The sequence below is a fragment of the Microcebus murinus genome, chromosome 7 (genome assembly GCF_040939455.1).
Source record: "Microcebus murinus isolate Inina chromosome 7, M.murinus_Inina_mat1.0, whole genome shotgun sequence".
Taxonomy (NCBI): Eukaryota; Metazoa; Chordata; class Mammalia; order Primates; family Cheirogaleidae; genus Microcebus; species Microcebus murinus.
The window spans coordinates 95316574-95336111 of record NC_134110.1 but is presented as its reverse complement, the minus strand read 5'-3'; the positions used below and the strand labels follow the sequence as shown (position 1 = coordinate 95336111).

Genomic DNA, 19538 nt, shown 5'->3' with positions numbered 1-19538 from the left:
GAAATAAAGAGGTGTGGAAAGAGATAAATACATATGTTTTACTCTATTCCCTCATCCTTAAAGTTATTACTGCAATCACTAATGCATAATAATAATTCAGAGTTGCTCTTGTAGGGTCGAGTGATAAAGGGGTCCTATAAGTTTCATGCCATCATCACTACATTTGAGATGATTTTGACTGACTGTCCTGAGCTGCGGAATATTCCATGGCGCTGCGTGGTCATTGATGAAGCCCACAGGCTAAAGAATAGGAACTGCAAGCTGTTGGAGGGACTCAAGATGATGGACTTGGTCAGTGATCATATTGGTGATTGCATTGAACCTGAATAGAATTGTTACTGACTTGGTAATTCCACTGCTCTGAATTTGACTAATGCCTGTGAATGGCATTTGCAAAACTTGCCAAATATCGTGATATGTTCTCCTGAAATTTCAGTTATTCAGGAGTGCTCTTACCTTCTTGATTCTCACATTGTTTGCTGGTGTCTTTAAACAGTTGTATAATGGCAAAGTATAATCATGATATTTTCACTGAATTGAAGTTTCAAGTGTTTGCTTTACACTTTTGTTCATAAATACAGGTTGAGCATCCCAAATCCTGAAATCCCAAATCCCAAATGCTCCAGATTTTGAAACTTTCTGAGCACCGACATAATGCTCAAAGGAAATGCTCATTGGAGCATTTCAGATTTTGAATTTTCAGAGTTGGAATGTCCAACCAGTAAGTATAAATGCACATATTCCAAAATCCAAAAAAATCTGGAATCTGAAACACTTCTGATCACAAGCATTTCAGATAAGGGACACTAAACCTGTATAGCCACTTCATTAAGTGTTGGGCCAGGCTTTACATCAGTGATGATAATCCAGTTGTGTTTCAGGGCTGTTAGGTTTTGCCATATTGGGGGCCACGTGATTTGCAAGTGCGAGTTCTCAATAAGAGCTGGGTAGGACATCTGAAATTGGTTCAGTTTGAATAGACGCTTAAAAGTTTGGGGAATTACAAGACCTCAAATTCTGTCTGGAGTTTTATACTACACCTATCCCATATTCTACCAGATTCCCACGAGATGCTCAGGTCTTCGTGATTAAATTTTCTAGATTTTTTTTTACAGCAGGAGTATCATGGATTAGCACATTGTAGGAATATTAGAATTTGATTGATTTTTTTTTTTCCCCATCCCATTCTACAGTGTATATCATTTCCTAGTGGAAATTGCTACATGATCTCAGTCATCGTTGGGCTTCTTTACACTCTATAGTTAGGAAGGTGGTTATGATCAATTTTTAATGTACATTTTGAAAGCAAAATTCTTGTCTTTTAGCATGTCTGGGATGATTTGATGAGTTTCACAAAGGCACAAAAACATTTTTGAAATCCCTTAAATGATGATTTCTATAGAATAATCTTCTTAACTGAGAGCTTGAGATGGGAAGGAATATTCTATATATTCATGGCTATAAACTTTTAACTGATGACTGGGACTGGTACCACCAAAAAGAACACCTAAAAGTTTTCTGTTGCAGCTGGTTCTTTGAAATGGCTTCTTTTATTCTTAAATTAGGGGGATTGGATTAGCCAGCTATTCTTTTAATTAAAAACAAACCAAATCTAGTTTTGCTTACAGGAAAAACTCTGACTGAATTATTCTATTTAGGATGAGATTTCCCATTTTCGTCTTAATGAATTATTATTAAAGCTATCCTAAGACTTTTCTCAAAGCAGTTTCTCAAAGCAGTTTCTCAAAGCAGTTTGGTGTCCAAGGCACAAAACAAGAAAGAGCACTTGGAAACAGTGAATAGTTTTGAAAAGATAAGTAAGTAAGCATTTGATCTTCCCAAGTGATATTTTAGCATTAAAATGAAGTAAACCTGGTGGGGTGTAGTGGCCCACATCTGTAATCTTAGCACTCTGGGAGGCCCAGGTGGGAGGATTGCTTGAGCTCAGGAATTCAAGGCCAGCCTGAGCAAGATCGTGAGAGCTCTTCTCTACTAAAAATAGAAAAAATTAGCTGGGCATGGTGGCTTGTGCCTGTAGTCCCAGCTACTTGGGAAGTTGAGACAGGAGGATCACTTGAGGCCAGGTATTTGAGGTTGCAGTGAGCTATGATGACACCACTGCACTTTACCCCGGGCGATAGAGCGAGACTCTGTCTCAAAAAAAGATCATAAAATAACATAAAATAATAAAATAAACCTGTGTTTGCAAGTAAATGCTAATGCTCATGATCTGTCTGAATACATTTTCTGAGTAGGGGTCCACCTTAACAGTTTTCTGCTAAGATAGTTATATCACCATTTCCTGTAGGCTTAAACATCCATACAATTAAATTTATTTAAGTTGTGTTCTATTATTAGTTCATATCTTCCCAAATAGTAGATTCTTATTGTAAAACAATTCTTTATTGGTGAATACCAATTAATTCAACTCTAGCAACATCAAACAATCTAATTGTCATTAGGATACTTCAAAGAATTTTCTATTATTTACACTAACATTTCATTAATGAGTTAGAATCTACTGTCCAAATAATTTCCAGTTACATATTGCAGTGTTTCCTAAACTTTCTTCACATAATGGCAGATACAGAAAATGATAATATTTATATGCTACACTGGGGTATGCAGAGAAAGCTGCCCACTGCCACAGAGGATCTGTCTGGGGGAAGGCAAGGACTTAGCACACACTCATTCTTGCCTCACCAGCTGGCAAGCTCTGATTAGCAAATGAACAGAGTATTTGTTTTTCTGACGATCAAGAATCTTTATCTCAGAAGAGATATTTTCAAGATGGACTACGTTGTTATTCAGAGTATAATTGTATTTGTCCAGTTCAGAGCAGCTCTCTTGACTGGTTTTTAAATCCTTACTTCAAATAAGCATCATGAGAACTTGTATACTGGCCAGTTGTATCCTTCTTTCCTGGAATAATTTGCAGTCAAAAGAGCAAGTAGTAGTTACATCCTATTAGGGTTTAGCTCATAAAGGAACTATTACCTGCATTAGACTGAGTTCTGGTGAAAATGTGTTTCGTGAGGATTCTCTCCAAGTGCAGTCTCAGAAAAGGAAGACCAATGAGTGTCTTCACTCCCCAGATACAGGGGAAATGTTTGTGAAGATGATACCTTGAGGGCAACCATCATCTTCACAGTCCTCACACTCCTTCACCTTCACAGTCCCTCATCAAAAGGAGGGTATGCTGTGGAGGTCATAGTAGTTCTTCATTGATTCTGTCATCTCATCTTTCATTGTCAGGAGGCCCCACACAAATTAAAGATTCTGCTGAAATGAAATTAAATGGACAGCACTCCATCAGAGATAAAAAGCGTGGTAACGTTTTCAAGGCGAAAGTTTGTCCTCTGGCATAGTTGGCGGTGATAGGCTCCACAGCCTGAGTTTCTTACATGCTATTTTGTGATACTGTGTATATTAATTGTATATTTTTTAATAATTACTTTCTAATTGAAACCTAGTTTTATTCCACTGCTCATAAGCAACTTGTAAGACTTGTATGTGTTACAATCATCATTTGGTTGTAAACTGGCTGTTAAACAGTCGTTGAAAAGAAACAGCACAGAAAAGGAGTTCTTTCCTTTTCTTGAATACATTTATTTTGAAATGAATAAGCTAAAAAGGCTTCAATTTTTAAAGTGTTTGGTTAGGCATTCAGGACTTAATTTAACTCAGCAATAAAAAATATGGAAAAACTGGGAGACAATCAAGACGATATCAACACAATAGAAATGCTTTTCTGCCACGGTAACTCTTTTCTTGAATCTGTAATGGCACTTTAAAAAGTTCTTGGATAAAGTAATTCAGGACTTGGGTATGTAAGTGATTGTGGCCCATGTTATGCACCAGTATGGTTATACATTAGGAAATCTTGAATTGATTTGCAAACTCCTTACTCTTTATGAATTTAATGAGCCTGAAGATGATGGTGGTCAGTGTAACTTCCTCAATCAGAGACTTCTATTCAAAGGGGTGAAAAGGAAGAATAAAAGCACATTGAACTCCTTCACCTCACATTCAAATGGCTTCATTGACAGATAAGACTTGGTAGATATTAAGAAAATTAGCATGTTCTTACATCATTCATCTAGTATTTACTAAGCATATACTCTGCTTGGCAACCAAGTCTTGTCAGATTCAAAGTTAAGTCAGAACATTGCTTTTGAAACCACTAGAAGATATAATTACTTTCTGAAATAGTTTTATTAGCTGTGCTGTGTGCCAAATGGCCAAAGTAGAAAATACTAAGGCTCTTAAGATTAATAAACTCACTATTGTTAAGACTGATCATTGTAAACCATCACCTCCGTGTCACATCTATAGAAATAGAAGGACAAGGGTACAACTGCATGGGGAAAGCTGGGAATGAGCTCGTAAACAGGAAGAATTAATTAAAGAAATACCTAACTTGATTCAAAGAGACAGAGTTATAAATAGCATCTGATTAAAAAAAAGTGATTGTGGTATTTTAAAGCCAAGTTGACCTCTTTGCTGGTTGGAAATTTTTGTAGAACAAAATAGTTTTTCATACACTGTTGCATGTAGAAGAACTTCTTTTGTCTCTGAAGTGAGTCATGCAGGAAGCAGATGGAGTGATGAGAGCACTGTTGATAGAGAGAGCAGAAAGAAGCATGTGCACTTTATCTGAGTCTAGGGATTTTGAAAAAACTTGTGGGGAAAAAGCACTTGAGACTTAGGGGACTGAGAAAGCCATGGTACTAAAATATTGACCTAGTAACGCCAGGAAGAATCAAAATGGCAAGACACTTTTAAGGAGTCTGTAGAGTTCTGGAGAGGACCTTCCACATGCCTATTTATGTGAAGCAGAAACCATGTTCTTGTAGTTCCGTCTTCGTGTTTAATTTCTTGAAGCTCATGTCTTCGTGTTTAATTTCTATACTTCGCATAGGGTAAATGCTGAATTAACACTGATGAGTAGAAGTAGAAGGATGGATATCTGGTGAAAAGCTTTGGTTTTAAGAAACTGTTTTTGCTACAGTTTGATCAGCTGCTTTACTTGCACTACTGTAGGAACACAAAGTGCTGCTGACTGGGACCCCCCTGCAGAACACTGTGGAAGAACTCTTTAGCTTGCTTCATTTCCTGGAACCAAGTCGCTTCCCTTCAGAAACCACCTTTATGCAAGAATTTGGTGATCTAAAAACAGAAGAGCAGGTAATTACCATCTTTGTATTTTAGTTATAAAATTGAAGATTAACCCATGAAATGGAAAAGCATTAATATTTAAATTATTTTAAACTGTAAATTATATCATAATTTTTTCTCATCTAGTGAACAGAACTTTATACATCCATTCCTTGGACTTTTCAAATCATCATTATGAAGATTTTCTTGTTTGTTTATTTGTTTGCTCGTGCGAAGGACTGTTGAGATTTATAGAGAGGCTGCATACCTACTGATGTAATTTTCAGAGATTACTATGTTCTTTGGGTTGGTGGTTTTGCTGTGTATGTGTACTTTTGGGGATAGTGTCAGAAGCCACTGAGGTTTGTAGAGCTGTTTGCCTGCTGGAGTTTTGGAGTTTTGTCCTCTTATTTCTGAAGCACGTATACTTGGACACATTGCTTCTTCAAACCTACATATTTTCATTTTAAGTACGTGAGGCATAACTACCCCACAGTATTTCTGTGAGAAACAAATGACGTATTGCATTTGAAAAGTGGTTGGTTATTTTTTACCCTGTAGGAGTTACATGGGTATTAGTTGTTATGTTTTGTGTGCTGTATTTGAAATAAATATGGAGATAGGCTTGAAATCTTGGTCTTTGTGTAACCCCTCCCCCAACTTGCTATCTGAAACCACTTAGTTCAGAGTGAAGTCTGTTTTGCTTTTGTTTTCTAACAGAAAACTATATGGTGTAGTATATCCTACTGCCAATCAACAGAAAAGAGAACCAAGGAGAGAGATCTCCTGCCTGTTCAGGGACTAGGTAGCTCTAGGCTCACTTTCTCTCATTCTTTAGCTCTCCCTAGGAAGGAAAAGAACAGAAGCAGAGCACTCCCATGACATTGTCATAGCCCTCTTCTTCATCATCCCTGTGGCTTAAGAGAAAAAGAAAGGAAAGCTAAATGAATAATTTGGATTTTCTGTTGTTGTTGTGTGTTTTTTAAGCCTTCTGGCTGTTCCGGACTCCTGGATAGGTAAAATAGTCCATTTGACATAGAATCATCCAACCTTCAGGCACTTCTCTTAGAGAGCTGATGGATTGGCACCTTCATTCCTTTATTAGGCTTTGAAAAATGAAAATGGATAGTAAATGAATCAGATAATCTTGATTTTTCATGTTAGAAGATGTTTTAACATGCAAGCAAATCATGATACCAGTATTTACTTAAGGTCCTTTTTTAGGTACAAAAACTTCAGGCTATTCTAAAGCCAATGATGTTGAGACGTCTCAAAGAGGATGTAGAAAAGAACTTGGCCCCCAAAGAAGAAACTATTATTGAAGTTGAGCTAACAAACATTCAGAAGAAATATTACCGAGCCATCCTTGAGAAGAATTTTACATTTCTTTCCAAAGGTGGTGGACAAGCTAATGTACCCAACCTTTTAAACACTATGATGGAATTACGAAAGTGCTGCAATCATCCGTACCTTATCAATGGTAAGCCTGCCCTGCCTGCGCACTTACTTAAATGATGATTGAAGCACCAGAAATCCCTTTCAGCCCCCAGACAGAGGATTTCATGGTTTGTAGTCGTCACTACATCCTGTCCACTAGGTGTGGGTGTCACCAGCCTCCTGCCCTCTGTGACACCTCCGACTGTGGGTGCTGACGGTGAGTGACCATTGCCCCAGCGGTCCCCAGAGTGGGAGCTCACCTTGCCGTGTGCCTGTCTCCTTGTGCTTGAAGGGCGACATTGGTGTCCCATGGCTAGAAGTCATCGGAAGTGCTAATAGCTAAAGAGAAAGTAGCCCCTGATTGAGGTGTTCTTGAGGGCGTGTGCATGTGTGTGTGTTTAAATTGGAGTTAAAGACGAGCTTTGGTGTGGGCAGACAGCTGTCAGCTATCTCAAGCCTTTGATGGGAAATGTCCTCATATTCCTCTCAGTCCAGAGGCCTTTAGCGCCTCTATTTCCCGGAAATGAGGGATTATCTTAAATCTTTAATACTAGTTTTCCCCTGTTACTAATGGATAACTTATGGCCCTCCTATTTCCTTAGCTAAGTTCATTGTGTTATATAGCTCATCTGGGTTAAAGCCTCTATTACATACTTTCAAAAATCATTGAGTGGATAAATATTTCACACCTATATCTATAAGATAGTCTGGAGAATGCAAAGGTAAATAAGAAGCGAGCATGCCACTCTAGGGTCCTTCAGTTAGGTGAGGGATTGAGATTAGGAAAGCTTTAAAAAGGAGATGGCGTTTGAGATAAGCCTTCACTGGGTAGAAAGGATTTTTCCAGGCAGGGTTAGTAAAAGAAAGGACATTGAGGCCAGGCGCTGTGGCTCACGCCTGTAATCCTAGCTCTTGGGAGGCCGAGGCGGGCGGATTGCTCAAGGTCAGGAGTTCAAAACCAGCCTGAGCAAGAGCGAGACCCCGTCTCTACTATAAATAGAAAGAAATTAATTGGCCAACTGATATATATATATAAAAAATTAGCCGGGCATGGTGGCGCATGCCTGTAGTCCCAGCTACCCGGGAGGCTGAGGCAGAAGGATCACTGGAGCCCAGGAGTTTGAGGTTGCTGTGAGCTAGGCTGACGCCACGGCACTCACTCTAGCCTGGGCAACAAAGCAAGACTCTGTCTCAAAAAAAAAGAAAGGACATTGAGGCTGAAGTAAAAACATAAGCGAAGAGAGAGAGAGTCAGAAAAACAAAGGAGAACCTGCCCGAAGTATAAGGCACGCGTTAAGACACAGTGGGACAGTGTACCTTAGACATGCAGGGAAGGCCTTAAAAGCTGTTGCATGGAGCTGTAGGTGGCGGAGAACCACGACTAGCGTTTGAGCTGAACAATGATTAGAAATATGATTTAGGGATGGGTGGTGCGGTGGCTCCCTGCTGTAATCCTAGCACTTTGAGAGGCTGAGGCAGGAGGATGACTTGAGGCCAGGAGTTTGAGACCAGCCTGGGCAGCACAGCAAGACCCTACCTCTACACACAAAAATTTTTTAAGAAATTAGTTGGGTTTTGTGGCACGTGCCTGAAGTCCTAGCTACTCTGGAGGCTGAGGCAAGAGGATCGCTCAAGTCCAAGAGTTTGAGATTACAGTGAGCTGTGATTGTACCACTGCACTCCAGCCTGGGCAACAGACAAGACCTCATCTCTAAATAAATAAATATGCAAGTAAGAAAGAAAAAGTAAGAAATATGATGTAAGATGATCCATCAGGCAACGTTATATTTAAAAAATGGGAGGAAGGAAAGACAGACATGCACAAGAGGCAGCTAGGAGTCTATTGCTGTAGTCCAGGCAGGAGTTAATATGAACTAAAGGAAGGTGATGGCAGGCTAATTTGGCGGACTTGTGCACAATGACCATTGGCCGGCGGTGCAATTAGGTTCAGTTCCAGGGAAGAAGGAGCAGAACCTGCTTTGTCTCTATCACAGTCTGTGAGGTTCAAGGACAGCTAATTTTTAAAGAGTTCCTAATCTTTCCCCCTTCAACAATTTACACACCCATCAGCCACCTCAGAGCCGGAAGTCCTTTTTACTAAAAGATAGAGTAGTCCACACCTAGGAGACGGTCTCAGAATATGAGCACCAGAGGTGATGGTTTGTGGTGTGATGTCCGTGAATTTCTTTTTAAAACATTGTGTTTTTAGCTTTGTCTTATAAAGAGAGTATCACGTGCAATAATTATATGTTCAGTTCTGCTAACCTGCCAATCACAATGCGTTTGGGAGCTTTTAAAGGTGCTATGGTGAGTGTCAGCCAAGCCTGTTCCTGGAGTTGGAGAGAGAGAGTTGGGGCTTGGGGCAAGTGATGGCGTGAGGGAAGGACCCCTGTGTGCATGTACACACACACTTTTTTCATTTTATAGTTGGTGAAAAGAAAATAAACAATAGCCTCCAAGGGGAAAGAAAGGAAAAGGAGATACTCACAAAAGGGCTTGAATGCTGCCAGCAGGGTGTGTGTGAAAGGGGAGATCCCAGTGACGGTGGTTATGTAGCCACTCGTGTTCCATCACGTTTACCCTGTTTGGTTACATGTTAATTACATGCATTGAGCATTGGGTGTTTTCCCCCAAAACACAGCTGGTGAGGCCTCTTCCTTGGCCGATTGCTCTCCAGGGTCATCCCATATAGCTCATTTGTTAGTTGGGAGCCTCCCAGGTTTGGCATCTGTGGCAATGGTTCTAATTGGTCACACATTGAGGTTGGTCAGCTTTTCCGTTCTTATAACAATTTAAAAAGTATCTGTCAAGCAGGTGTCCTTTATGCCTTTGTTTTGGGAAATTGTAATGAAAAAATACATACACACAAACTAAGCATATAGCTGCCCAGATAACTTTTTGCAGACAGTGTGTTTCACAGAGGTTTGAGCCAGTACTGTTTATTTTCGTCAGAAACATTTATTGAACACTTAAAAGGGAATTCTTTAATTTTGGAGATTAAATTGAAATTTGTATTGGTTGTGACAGGGTAAAGTACTCCAAAATCAAACTAAACTTCAGTTCAACAAAGCACAACATTTTCATGGTTGTGAAAAATAGAAGCTACTATATGCATGAGTTGAGAGTAGTAGAAGCACAGCAGAAGAAAAAAAAATATTTAAGTGATGGTAGATCACAAACTGTTCATAAATGAAAACTATTTTTAATGTGACTTAATATTTTTACTTAAGTGCTTGGAACTGTGTTTGGCACACTGTAAGCCTCTGCTAGTTTTTCTTGCTGAAAGTTAAGCAAGTTAAAGTAACTGGGTGACATGAATGGGATTAGTGTTATTGCCCCAAGCTTTATTTAAATAGAATTTCCGAATTTTAGGTTCCATAATGTGAGGGCAAGAAGAATGTAACACGTGTCCAAGGTCCCCTGCTGGTCAGAGGTGACTTAAGAGTTGGTGGTTGGCGGTGGAGGCAGGGGTAGTGTAGGGAAGAGAGGGCAAAAAGAAAACAAGAGTGAGACTTACATGGTAGAATGACTTTCAGAGAGAAATTAGTAACTCTTTTTTTTCTGGTAATCTTCAAGAACAAAATATTTTCTTGTTCGTCAGTAGCTTATATAGCTAGATGACATTGCAGTTACTGCCCTGACAGTGACCATCTGTTGAAGTGAAAAAGACTTCAAGCTGGAAGTGAGTGCACACTTATTTCTAATGTTTTTGTTACACACACACTTTTAACTGTAGTGCCAGCCATGCTTTAATTAAAGGTAGAACCAACAAAGTATTTTGGTTTATCGTAACCCATTTCCTGTTAATTTTCTGATTGATGTTTACAAGTCTAATATCAAGGTAAATCTTTAATTGGTAATCTTGAGAATTTGGCTGTGACATCAGAAGGCAGACATTGCCCTCCTCCCCAACACCTTCCCTACCTTTTTTCCTTCAGTGTTGCCATAATAAAATGTTAAGAGAATCATATAGGAAATATGTTTGCTGATGTTATTTTTAAATGAAGTATTATTAATGTAAACTGGCTGCCACCTTAAGGACTTGAAACCATAACAAAGAGCTGGATTGATTAACTCAGCAGTAGTTTTTCGCAGGTAAGAAAGAGTGTATTTTTCTTTTTCACTATTCTTTATAAGATGAGAAATTATTAGAAGCATTGAAAAGGCAGAAAAGTTACTTTCCTCATCTATGAATAATTTTAAAATTTAGAAAAATTTAAATTTTTCTTGCTAATTTGACTGAATTTTTAATACTTAAATTTTTTATTAAAATTCAAACATGTCTGATATTTATTTCTTTTTTATTTATTTATTTATTTTTTCAGCATATTATGGGGATACAAATGTTAAGGTTACGTATATTGCCCTTGCCACGCCTCAAGTCAGAGCTTCAAGCGTATCCATTTGACATTTATTTTATCAAATGATTATTTCATTTTTGAAAAATATTCATTGCCCATTAACTTGTTTTAAACTATTAAAAATTTACTTTATTAAAATCGTACTTTATTTTATTATGGATTATAATCTTAACATGGACAAGAAATAATTACCCAAATATCATAAGAATAAAATCTGTCTATTTCTGGATTGCGAAGAGCTTATAAAGTACAACAAGAACGAACTTTAAAGAGACGTAATGCAATATATGGACTTAAATTTATTTCCCTTGTCTCTTGACGGCCTTCTTGTCCTTAATCTAGAACCTGGGTTTCTAACTTTCATGTTTTGAGAAGCGTTATTTAACTTCATTGAAGGACATTCTTGCTGATGCTCTTAAATAGCATTTTTTTCTTTAGCTTTTCCTAATAAAACTCTTGCTTTTTTTTTCATACTTAAAGAAAAATTCTGAATATTAGCTTTTTATTCATGAGGAAAAGGGAGTGAGGGTCTAGCAGTTCTAACAGAGACAGTATTTTCTGCTAGTCCCCCGTCATGAGAAACTAGTGTGCCTTGTGGAGGCCTTCGTGCTTGGGAAGACGCTAAGTGACTTTAATCTGCTCTCTGTATGGTCTTTGTTGATTAATAATTAACAAACTATATTTATGCCACATGACCATGTCACGAGGAAATTTCCACCAAGCACCCTTGAAATGGAAAAGGGATTGTGCTTTTGTTACATCTTGTGCTTCTTGCTGAAGTACTGTCCCAGTGGCTGTAGTGGCCTAACTACCCTTTACAAATGTATCCCTACCTTGTGTATAGTTAGCTCACACGTTTAAACCAATGGTAGGAAGAATAGTTTCAAATTTCTGGCACAGTTTAAGGCTGGGAAATAATCCCATTAGGATATGTGTGCGTTTGTATTTTCTGAAGAGTAGGTGAGCACATCCTCCGCCTTTAGGGCGAGGAGCTGAGCACAGCAGCTATGTCCTGATTAACCCCAGAGGCGGGAGGAGGCCAGACCAGGGCTGCGTAATTCCAGTTAAGCCGCCTAAGCAGTTGAAGGAAGCTTAGCCTGCTGCTTACTGCACACACGTGTGTCTGGGGCAGAGGAGGATGTGGGAGGGCTTCGTTCCTTAGGAAGTTGTTATTTTCTTGAGGCTTCTCTCTAATATACCCAAGTCTTTGAACAAGCTAGAATCCATGTAGGGCTGTGAGAAAAGGAGGGTTAAGCATAAGAGTCTTGTATCAGACACTTTAGAGGGTTTTCTTTTAAGCTTTAAACAGTTTGGATAATTGAAGATAGAATTTTTGTGTCTTAGGAAATTATCAGATGGGAATAAATGTGGAGAGAGATTTAGAGATTGCAGTAGAAGATGCGTGCATAGGTCCCACACAGATATCCCTAAAAATTATCTCGAAAGTGAATACCCCTTTTTGCAGTCATTTTGGCCATATTAATATGTATTTATAGCCCCAAACTGCTGCTCTTTACTGTAATGGTTAGGAATATATTCCTTTGTTTCAGAACAGATTTTGTTGTTTGTGTTTATATTCAGCTAATAAACAGTTCTTTGTTTCTTTAGCAATTTAGGTTCCAATTTTTTTTGTAGGTATCTGGCCCTTGGCTTGTTTCTGCCACTTCTGGCTTGACAGTCTGTTGTTGAAATTCAGTTTTTACAGACAGCAAACATTTGTTTGTTGAAAAATGTGCTTTTCCCCCCTAAATGTCTCAGTATGTTGTACTTAAAACATTGATCCCTTTTGTATGTCCATGGTTTTGTGTAGACCCAACTTCAAGTAAGTAGGTGGATTCTTGTTCATAAACAAGAGCGTGGTGTTCTGGTTCCTACAGTTTGCAGTGGGTTTTGAAAGCAAATTCATTGTTTTTAGTAATAAAAAAAACCTTTTACAGTGTTCACGTTATGCTGTCCAATCTCTGCAGGTGCTGAAGAGAAAATTTTGGAAGAGTTTAAAGAAACACACAATGCAGAGTCTCCAGATTTTCAGCTCCAGGCAATGATCCAGGCTGCTGGCAAGCTAGTGCTGATTGACAAGCTGCTGCCAAAACTGAAGGCTGGTGGCCACAGGGTGCTTATCTTTTCCCAGATGGTGCGCTGCTTGGACATACTGGAAGACTACCTCATTCAAAGACGGTGAGGGCCACCGTATCAGAATAATAAAAAGGAAATAAAAAATTACCCTTCACAGGGCTCCAAGTGGTTCACCTAGAAGTGACATTTATGATAAAGGGGATGGAATGAGGAAAATGTGTCACATGTCCTTTTAAAAATTGTAGATGTACATGACAATTATTTTATGTGACAACTACAAGAGGACAATACATACTTTTGTGGGCAGTTTTTTTCCCCCCTTGCTGTCATTTGACCAGGGGAGAATAGTTCTTCAAATTGAAATTGTTTGTTACGTTACCTTGAGAGGTGTCAGCTGTTTTCAGAGTTTAGCTTTTTCACTGGAGAGGAAGTAAAATAAAATGTAATCTTTGGTCATTCAACCAGTTATTTAAAAAATAAGAAACTCTATTTGCTCTGAAATTATTTCTGTTAAATCATATGATTCAGTTGATAAAAAAAAAAAAAAAAAAAAAGAACCAGTGTATTGTAGCTGTGTGTCAGGCCTCCTTGTTTGTGCTGGTACTTTCCAGGTACCCGTATGAGAGGATCGACGGCCGAGTGAGAGGCAACCTTCGCCAGGCGGCAATTGACAGGTTCTCCAAACCCGATTCCGATAGGTTTGTCTTCCTCCTCTGCACAAGGGCAGGAGGCTTAGGCATTAATCTCACTGCTGCTGATACCTGCATCATCTTTGATTCAGACTGGAATCCCCAAAATGACCTCCAGGTAAACACACAAGAAAATTTTCCTGATTTTGTTTTCTGAAGTCATTCTACTATGACAGGGAGTCCCTGGTCCAACCAGTAAATTAAAGTGTCGTCACTCAGGCAGTCTCTCACGACTGAGGGCAAAGCAGCCAACTAGTCATCAATGTATTAGTGTTGAAAGAAACTTCTTAGTATCTCAACTCTCTTCTAAACTGTACTGCTTATTTGTTAGAACACAATGGTCTTATAACTGGCAATTGAGTCTTTCTTTGGTAGCGGTCAGCTTGGGCTGCTGTAACAAAATACCACATACACTGGGTGGCTTAAACAACAAACATTTATATCTCACAGCTCTGGGGGTTGGAAGTCTGAGCTCAGGGTGCCAGCAGGGTTGGGTTCTTGGTGGGGGCCCTTTTCCTGATTTATAGACAACCCTCTCTCTCTCTCATTGTCCGTTCTTTTGCCTGCCTTGCTGTGACAGTGGGTCTGGTCATCATCCATGGTGTATGTACCATGCTCTATAAACCTATATCTTGCTCTTGCCCTATAATCTTCTCTTTCTCTCCTCAATAAACCTCATTTTCATGCTTGCCTAATAACTTTTGATGTGTCTAGTCATTCTTCTGCCATGAGTGCACCAAGAACCGACAGTTTCAGACTAAAACCTAACATATTTGTGCCATGACTCGGATATTTCTCTCTCGGCAAGACTTGCTCTGTGTCTCCCTGCCCTTTGCTCTCCCTTTTCCACCCTGGCCATTTCTGTGATTCGGATCTTTCTCTCTAGGCATGCCAGCTCACCCTTTTCCATGATAAGGCTCCTGCTTTGGGTCTTCCTACCCTTGTTTTCAGTTTTTCACTCTCGCCATTTCTCAGACTGCACGGTTGAGTTCTTATCTAAACTCCTCGGGTGTGTGACAAGGAGTTTGGGAAACGTGTCCCTCATGGTATGAGAGAAGTCTTTCATTTTGTTCCTCTTTAGGGAAGAGGGCTTTACACTATAAATTTTGTGTTTCTGGGCTTTGCATTGGTTTTGATAACGTACTTGTTGATGTGATGGGGTGCGTGCTGCTCCTTCCTGTGCTATGGGTAAACAATTTTTCCTCCCCTGGCTTGGTCTGCACTAAGCCGTCTAGTGCCCTGTTCCCTCGCTCAGAGTGAACTTGTACGCCCGGCAATAAGGAAGACGGGACTTAGTGCCATTTAAGACCTGAGCGTTCATGCAGCCCATGGACATGGCTGTCTACGCTGTAACTTTGCTACTACGGGCTCTGCATACTTTCCCTCCCAATTTTTTGGGAAAGAAAAGTCCTCTTCCTGTGTTAAGGCTAACAATATTTCCACCCCTGGTTTCATCAGCGTTTCCTGGTTCACTAGCTCAGAGTAAACTTGCACACCCGATAATAAGCAAAGTGGGACTCAGCAATAGTTTAGCCCATAGGTTTGCCTGTACGTGAAGAGACCTGGCTTACCTTGAGGCATCTCTTCTGCATCTGTCCCACATGGGACGCAGTTAAATACCTGCACCCCTGGTTTCTTCTTCATTTTACAATTGGCTTCTTTCACTCTGTCCCATGAAACACTTATTGTGCCTGGCCACCTAACACTGTTGCTTTTACAAACAAACTAAGTTTTACCAACAGATATCCTTGTTCTGGTGCTTAGCAATGAGGCTCCTAGGTTTTACAGACCCCACTGGGTATAGCCTCTCCCCTTTCTCTCTCCGCCCCCCCAAAAATATATATATAGGCAGCCCTCTTCTTGCTGTGGCCTCACGTAGCGTAACGACCGCGTGCTAGCCCTCTGGCCTCTTTCCCAACACTGATCCCATTTGTGAGTGCGCCATCCTTATGACCTCATCACCCTAAGGCCCCACCTCCAGATGCCATCACACTGGGATTAGGGTTTCAGCGTATGAATTTGAGGGGGGAAATACAAACATTCAGTTCTTTGCAATAGCATTCATTTTCTTTTTCTTCCAGGCTCAGGCTAGATGTCATAGAATAGGACAGAGCAAATCTGTGAAAATCTACAGGCTGATTACGAGAAATTCCTATGAAAGGGAAATGTTCGACAAGGCTAGTTTGAAGCTTGGTTTGGATAAAGCTGTGCTGCAGTCTATGAGTGGAAGAGAAAATGCTACCAATGGGGTAAACCATTTGTTTGCTTAAACCATTTGTTTATTCTGGCTCCTTCCTTTAGCTAATAGTAAGAAATTATTCGGTGTCTGATTAGTTTTCAACCTAAGTATTTTAAACATATTTTGTCACACTTTCCTTTACTATAATTCAGGTTTACTGTCTTGGAAAAAAATGAGGCTTTTGTTTAGTCTACAAACATTATAATTCTAAATTATTTTCAATATTTTATTTATTTATTTATTTATTTATTTATTTTTGAGACAGAGTCTCGCTTTGTTGCCCAGGCTAGAGTGAGTGCCATGGCATCAGCCTAGCTCACAGCAACCTCAAACTCCTGGACTCAAGCAATCCTGCTGCCTCAGCCTCCCGAGTAGCTGGGACTACAGGCATGCATCACCATGCCTGGCTAATTTTTTCTATATATACATATATATTAGTTGGCCAATTAATTTCTTTCTATTTATAGTAGAGACGGGGTCTCACTCTTGCTCAGGCTGGTTTCGAACTCCTGACCTGGAGCAATCTGCCCGCCTCGGCCTCACAGAGTGCTAGGATTACAGGCGTGAGCCACCGCGACCGGCCTTATTTTCAGTATTTTCAATATTTCTCTAAAACAGGTACAACAGCTTTCCAAGAAAGAAATTGAGGATCTTCTACGAAAAGGGGCCTATGGTGCACTCATGGATGAAGAAGACGAAGGGTCCAAATTCTGTGAAGAAGATATTGACCAGATTCTCCTTCGCCGAACCCACACTATTACTATTGAGTCTGAAGGGAAAGGTTCCACATTTGCTAAGGTGGGAAGAGGCCAGGTTTTCTATTGAGGCGTGATAAAGTTCACATAAAAATCACAAGATGTATATATAATGTGTGCTTTCCATGGGAATTAACAGATGAATTACTCCCTGTGGAACCCCTGGCACACAAAGAAATACTTTATATTTTGGGTTCTCTTGTGTGTATCTGGCACCAGTAGTTGTCTTCACCTTATTGTCCTACTATCTGCTTCTTGGCTTCTGAGGCTAATCCTTCACTGCTGTTCTTGGCTTCATCCTGTCCACTGCTTCTGAGGTCCTGCTCCATCATCATCTTCCTTCTTTCCCCAGGCACTGATTCCTAGGACAGCTTGTGAGAATGACTGATCGAGTCATCTGTCTTTAAAAAAATTCTCTCATTTGTTTACCCCTGTATCTACAATTCCAGACATAACTCTTCTTTTCATAGCTAAAATCCACACAAGCAAGTCTACTCCAGCTATCTCTATTGCCTTTCTTTCTACTTATCTTTCAGCTTCTAGCTTGTACACTTTCTCTGCCTCTATCAGAATTCTGGCCAAGGTCGCCACTGGGTACCCAACCATTCTACCTGAGAGTCCCTTTTGAGGCTTCACTTGCATTTTATTCCAGCCATCCACACCAAGGCCTACTTTATACTTTTATTTTTAACAGCTTTATTGAAATCTAATTTACGTACCATGAAATTCACCTGTTTTAAGTGTGCAATTCAATGCCTTTACCATATTATGTCCAACCATCAGCACAGTCTGGTGAGATCGGACACATTCAGGGGGGTATGGCCATAACAACCACAGTTGAGAACATTTCCATCACCCCAAAAGATCCCAGTGCTCAGTAGTGATTAGTCCCCACCTCTACCCTGGAATCCTTGAAAACCACTGACCTATTTTCTTTCTCTATAGATTTACTCTAGACAATTCATATAAATGGAATCGTGCAATATTTAATCTTTTATGTCTGACTTCATTCACTTAGTATAATGTTTTTGAGGTTCATCAATGTTGTAACACGTATCAGTAACTTGCTTTCCTTCTTGCTGTCAAACAATATTTCATTATACAAGTTTACCATGTTGACCAGTTGATATTGGAAATTTGGATTGTTTATCCATTCATTAGTTGATAATGAAATTTGGTTTGTTTCTGCTTTTTGGCTATTATGAATAATGTCGTTGTGAACATTGATGTATGAGTTTTTGTGTGAATGTATATTTTCATTTCTCTTGGGTATATGCCCAGAGTGGAATTTCTATATAGATGGTATGTTAACTCCATGTTTAACCCTTAGAGGAACTGCTAGACTGTTTTTGTAAAGTGACTGTGCCATTTTCCCTTCCCACCAACAGTGTATTAGAGTTTCATTTTCTCTATATCCTCGTCAACCCTTTTTATTATCTGACTTTTTGGTTAGCCATCCTAGTGGTTGTGAATTGGTATCCCACTCTGGTTTTCTGGGTTTTATTTGTATTTCCTTGATGATTTTGAACATCTTTTCATGTGCTTGTTGGCTAGATGTATAGCATTTCAGAAAAATGTCCATTCAAATCTTTTGTTCATTTTTTAAAATTATTTGTCTTTTTATTACTGAGTTTTAAGAGTTCCTTATATATTCTGGATAAAAGTTCTATATCAGATAATATCATTGCAGGTATTTTCTCCTAGTCTTCTTAATGTTGTATGATTGTAATGAAGCCCAGTTTACCAATTTTTTTCTTTCATTGCTTGTGCCTTTGGTGCATTGTCTACCCCACAGCCCCAAAGATTTACTCTTATGTTTTTTCTTTTAGTTTTCACTCTTACATTTAGGTTTATAATTTTGTTTGAGTTGATTTTTGTTGTGTGGCATGAGGTGAGGGTCCACCTCCTCCTTTTGCATGTGGATGTCCTGTCGTCCCAGCTGCTCCAGTCTGGAAAGGCTCTTCTCCCCCGGAGTCTGTGACTCAGTACCTTCTCCCTCACATCTTTCAGCCTCTTTTTAGGTTTTTTCCCTCAGTGCTCACAGGCACTGTAAATTCAGTATGTGCAAAAACCAAACCATCACCCGTCCCTCTGCCCCCCAACATGTACAACACATGTGTGCACACACACGGGCACACACGTTTGTCTACCTGAGTAACACCATTCAGATGCCAGAGTTGGATGTTGAGGTTTTTCTTGGCTTCCTCTTCCTCCTTCATGCTTCATGTGTACCCATATTCTAACTCCATTAATTTTACCTTTTAAAGAATATTTTTCTAGGCCATCTCCTTTTCTCCATTTTTACTCTTTGTCTCCATTTTATTATTTCTTCCCTAAACTATTACAGTGGCCTGTTCTACCCTCCATGCTCGAAAACACTGGTATGCCTCCTTTAACTCTGTGTGGCTCTGGATGTGATCATTCCCATCCTGGGGTGATTTCTATTTCCAAATAGCTCACGGCTCCCTCAGGGTAGAGTTCAGACTCTGTTAACATCTCATACAAGGCCCTCGACCTGGTTCTCCTTCCCTCACCAGCTTGGCCTGTGGCTGTTCTTCCCTGCATATTCTTATCCCTTTCCTCGCCTCTTTACCTTTGTACATTCTTTGCTGCGAACATTTCTACATCCTTTCCCGGTTTATGAGTGTTTTAAAATATGGTCCAGGCATTATCTTCTGGAAGAGCCTTTCTTCTCAGTTCCCTGCCTGGAGTGGGCTAGGGGCCCCTCCTCCATGTATCGCTGACACCTGTACTACGTACCTTTGTCACCTGTCATTTATCATGCTGCAGTGTAATCCTTTGTTTTCTGGTCTGTCTCCACCCC

The 19538-nt window shown here is 39.7% G+C and overlaps 1 protein-coding gene across 3 annotated transcripts in view; it reads left to right on the top strand.

Moving 5' to 3' along the window:
• Positions 1 to 19538, top strand: part of CHD7 (chromodomain helicase DNA binding protein 7) — a 197678-nt gene that overhangs the window by 150604 nt on the left and 27536 nt on the right. For all 3 annotated transcript variants that reach the window (XM_012738651.3, XM_012738650.3, XM_076005290.1), the window contains exons 13-19: positions 115 to 291; positions 5044 to 5187; positions 6382 to 6637; positions 12923 to 13133; positions 13643 to 13838; positions 15802 to 15969; positions 16578 to 16757. In XM_012738651.3, the coding sequence (XP_012594105.2) occupies positions 115 to 291; positions 5044 to 5187; positions 6382 to 6637; positions 12923 to 13133; positions 13643 to 13838; positions 15802 to 15969; positions 16578 to 16757 (1332 nt within the window). The remainder of the gene's footprint in view (positions 1 to 114; positions 292 to 5043; positions 5188 to 6381; positions 6638 to 12922; positions 13134 to 13642; positions 13839 to 15801; positions 15970 to 16577; positions 16758 to 19538) is intronic.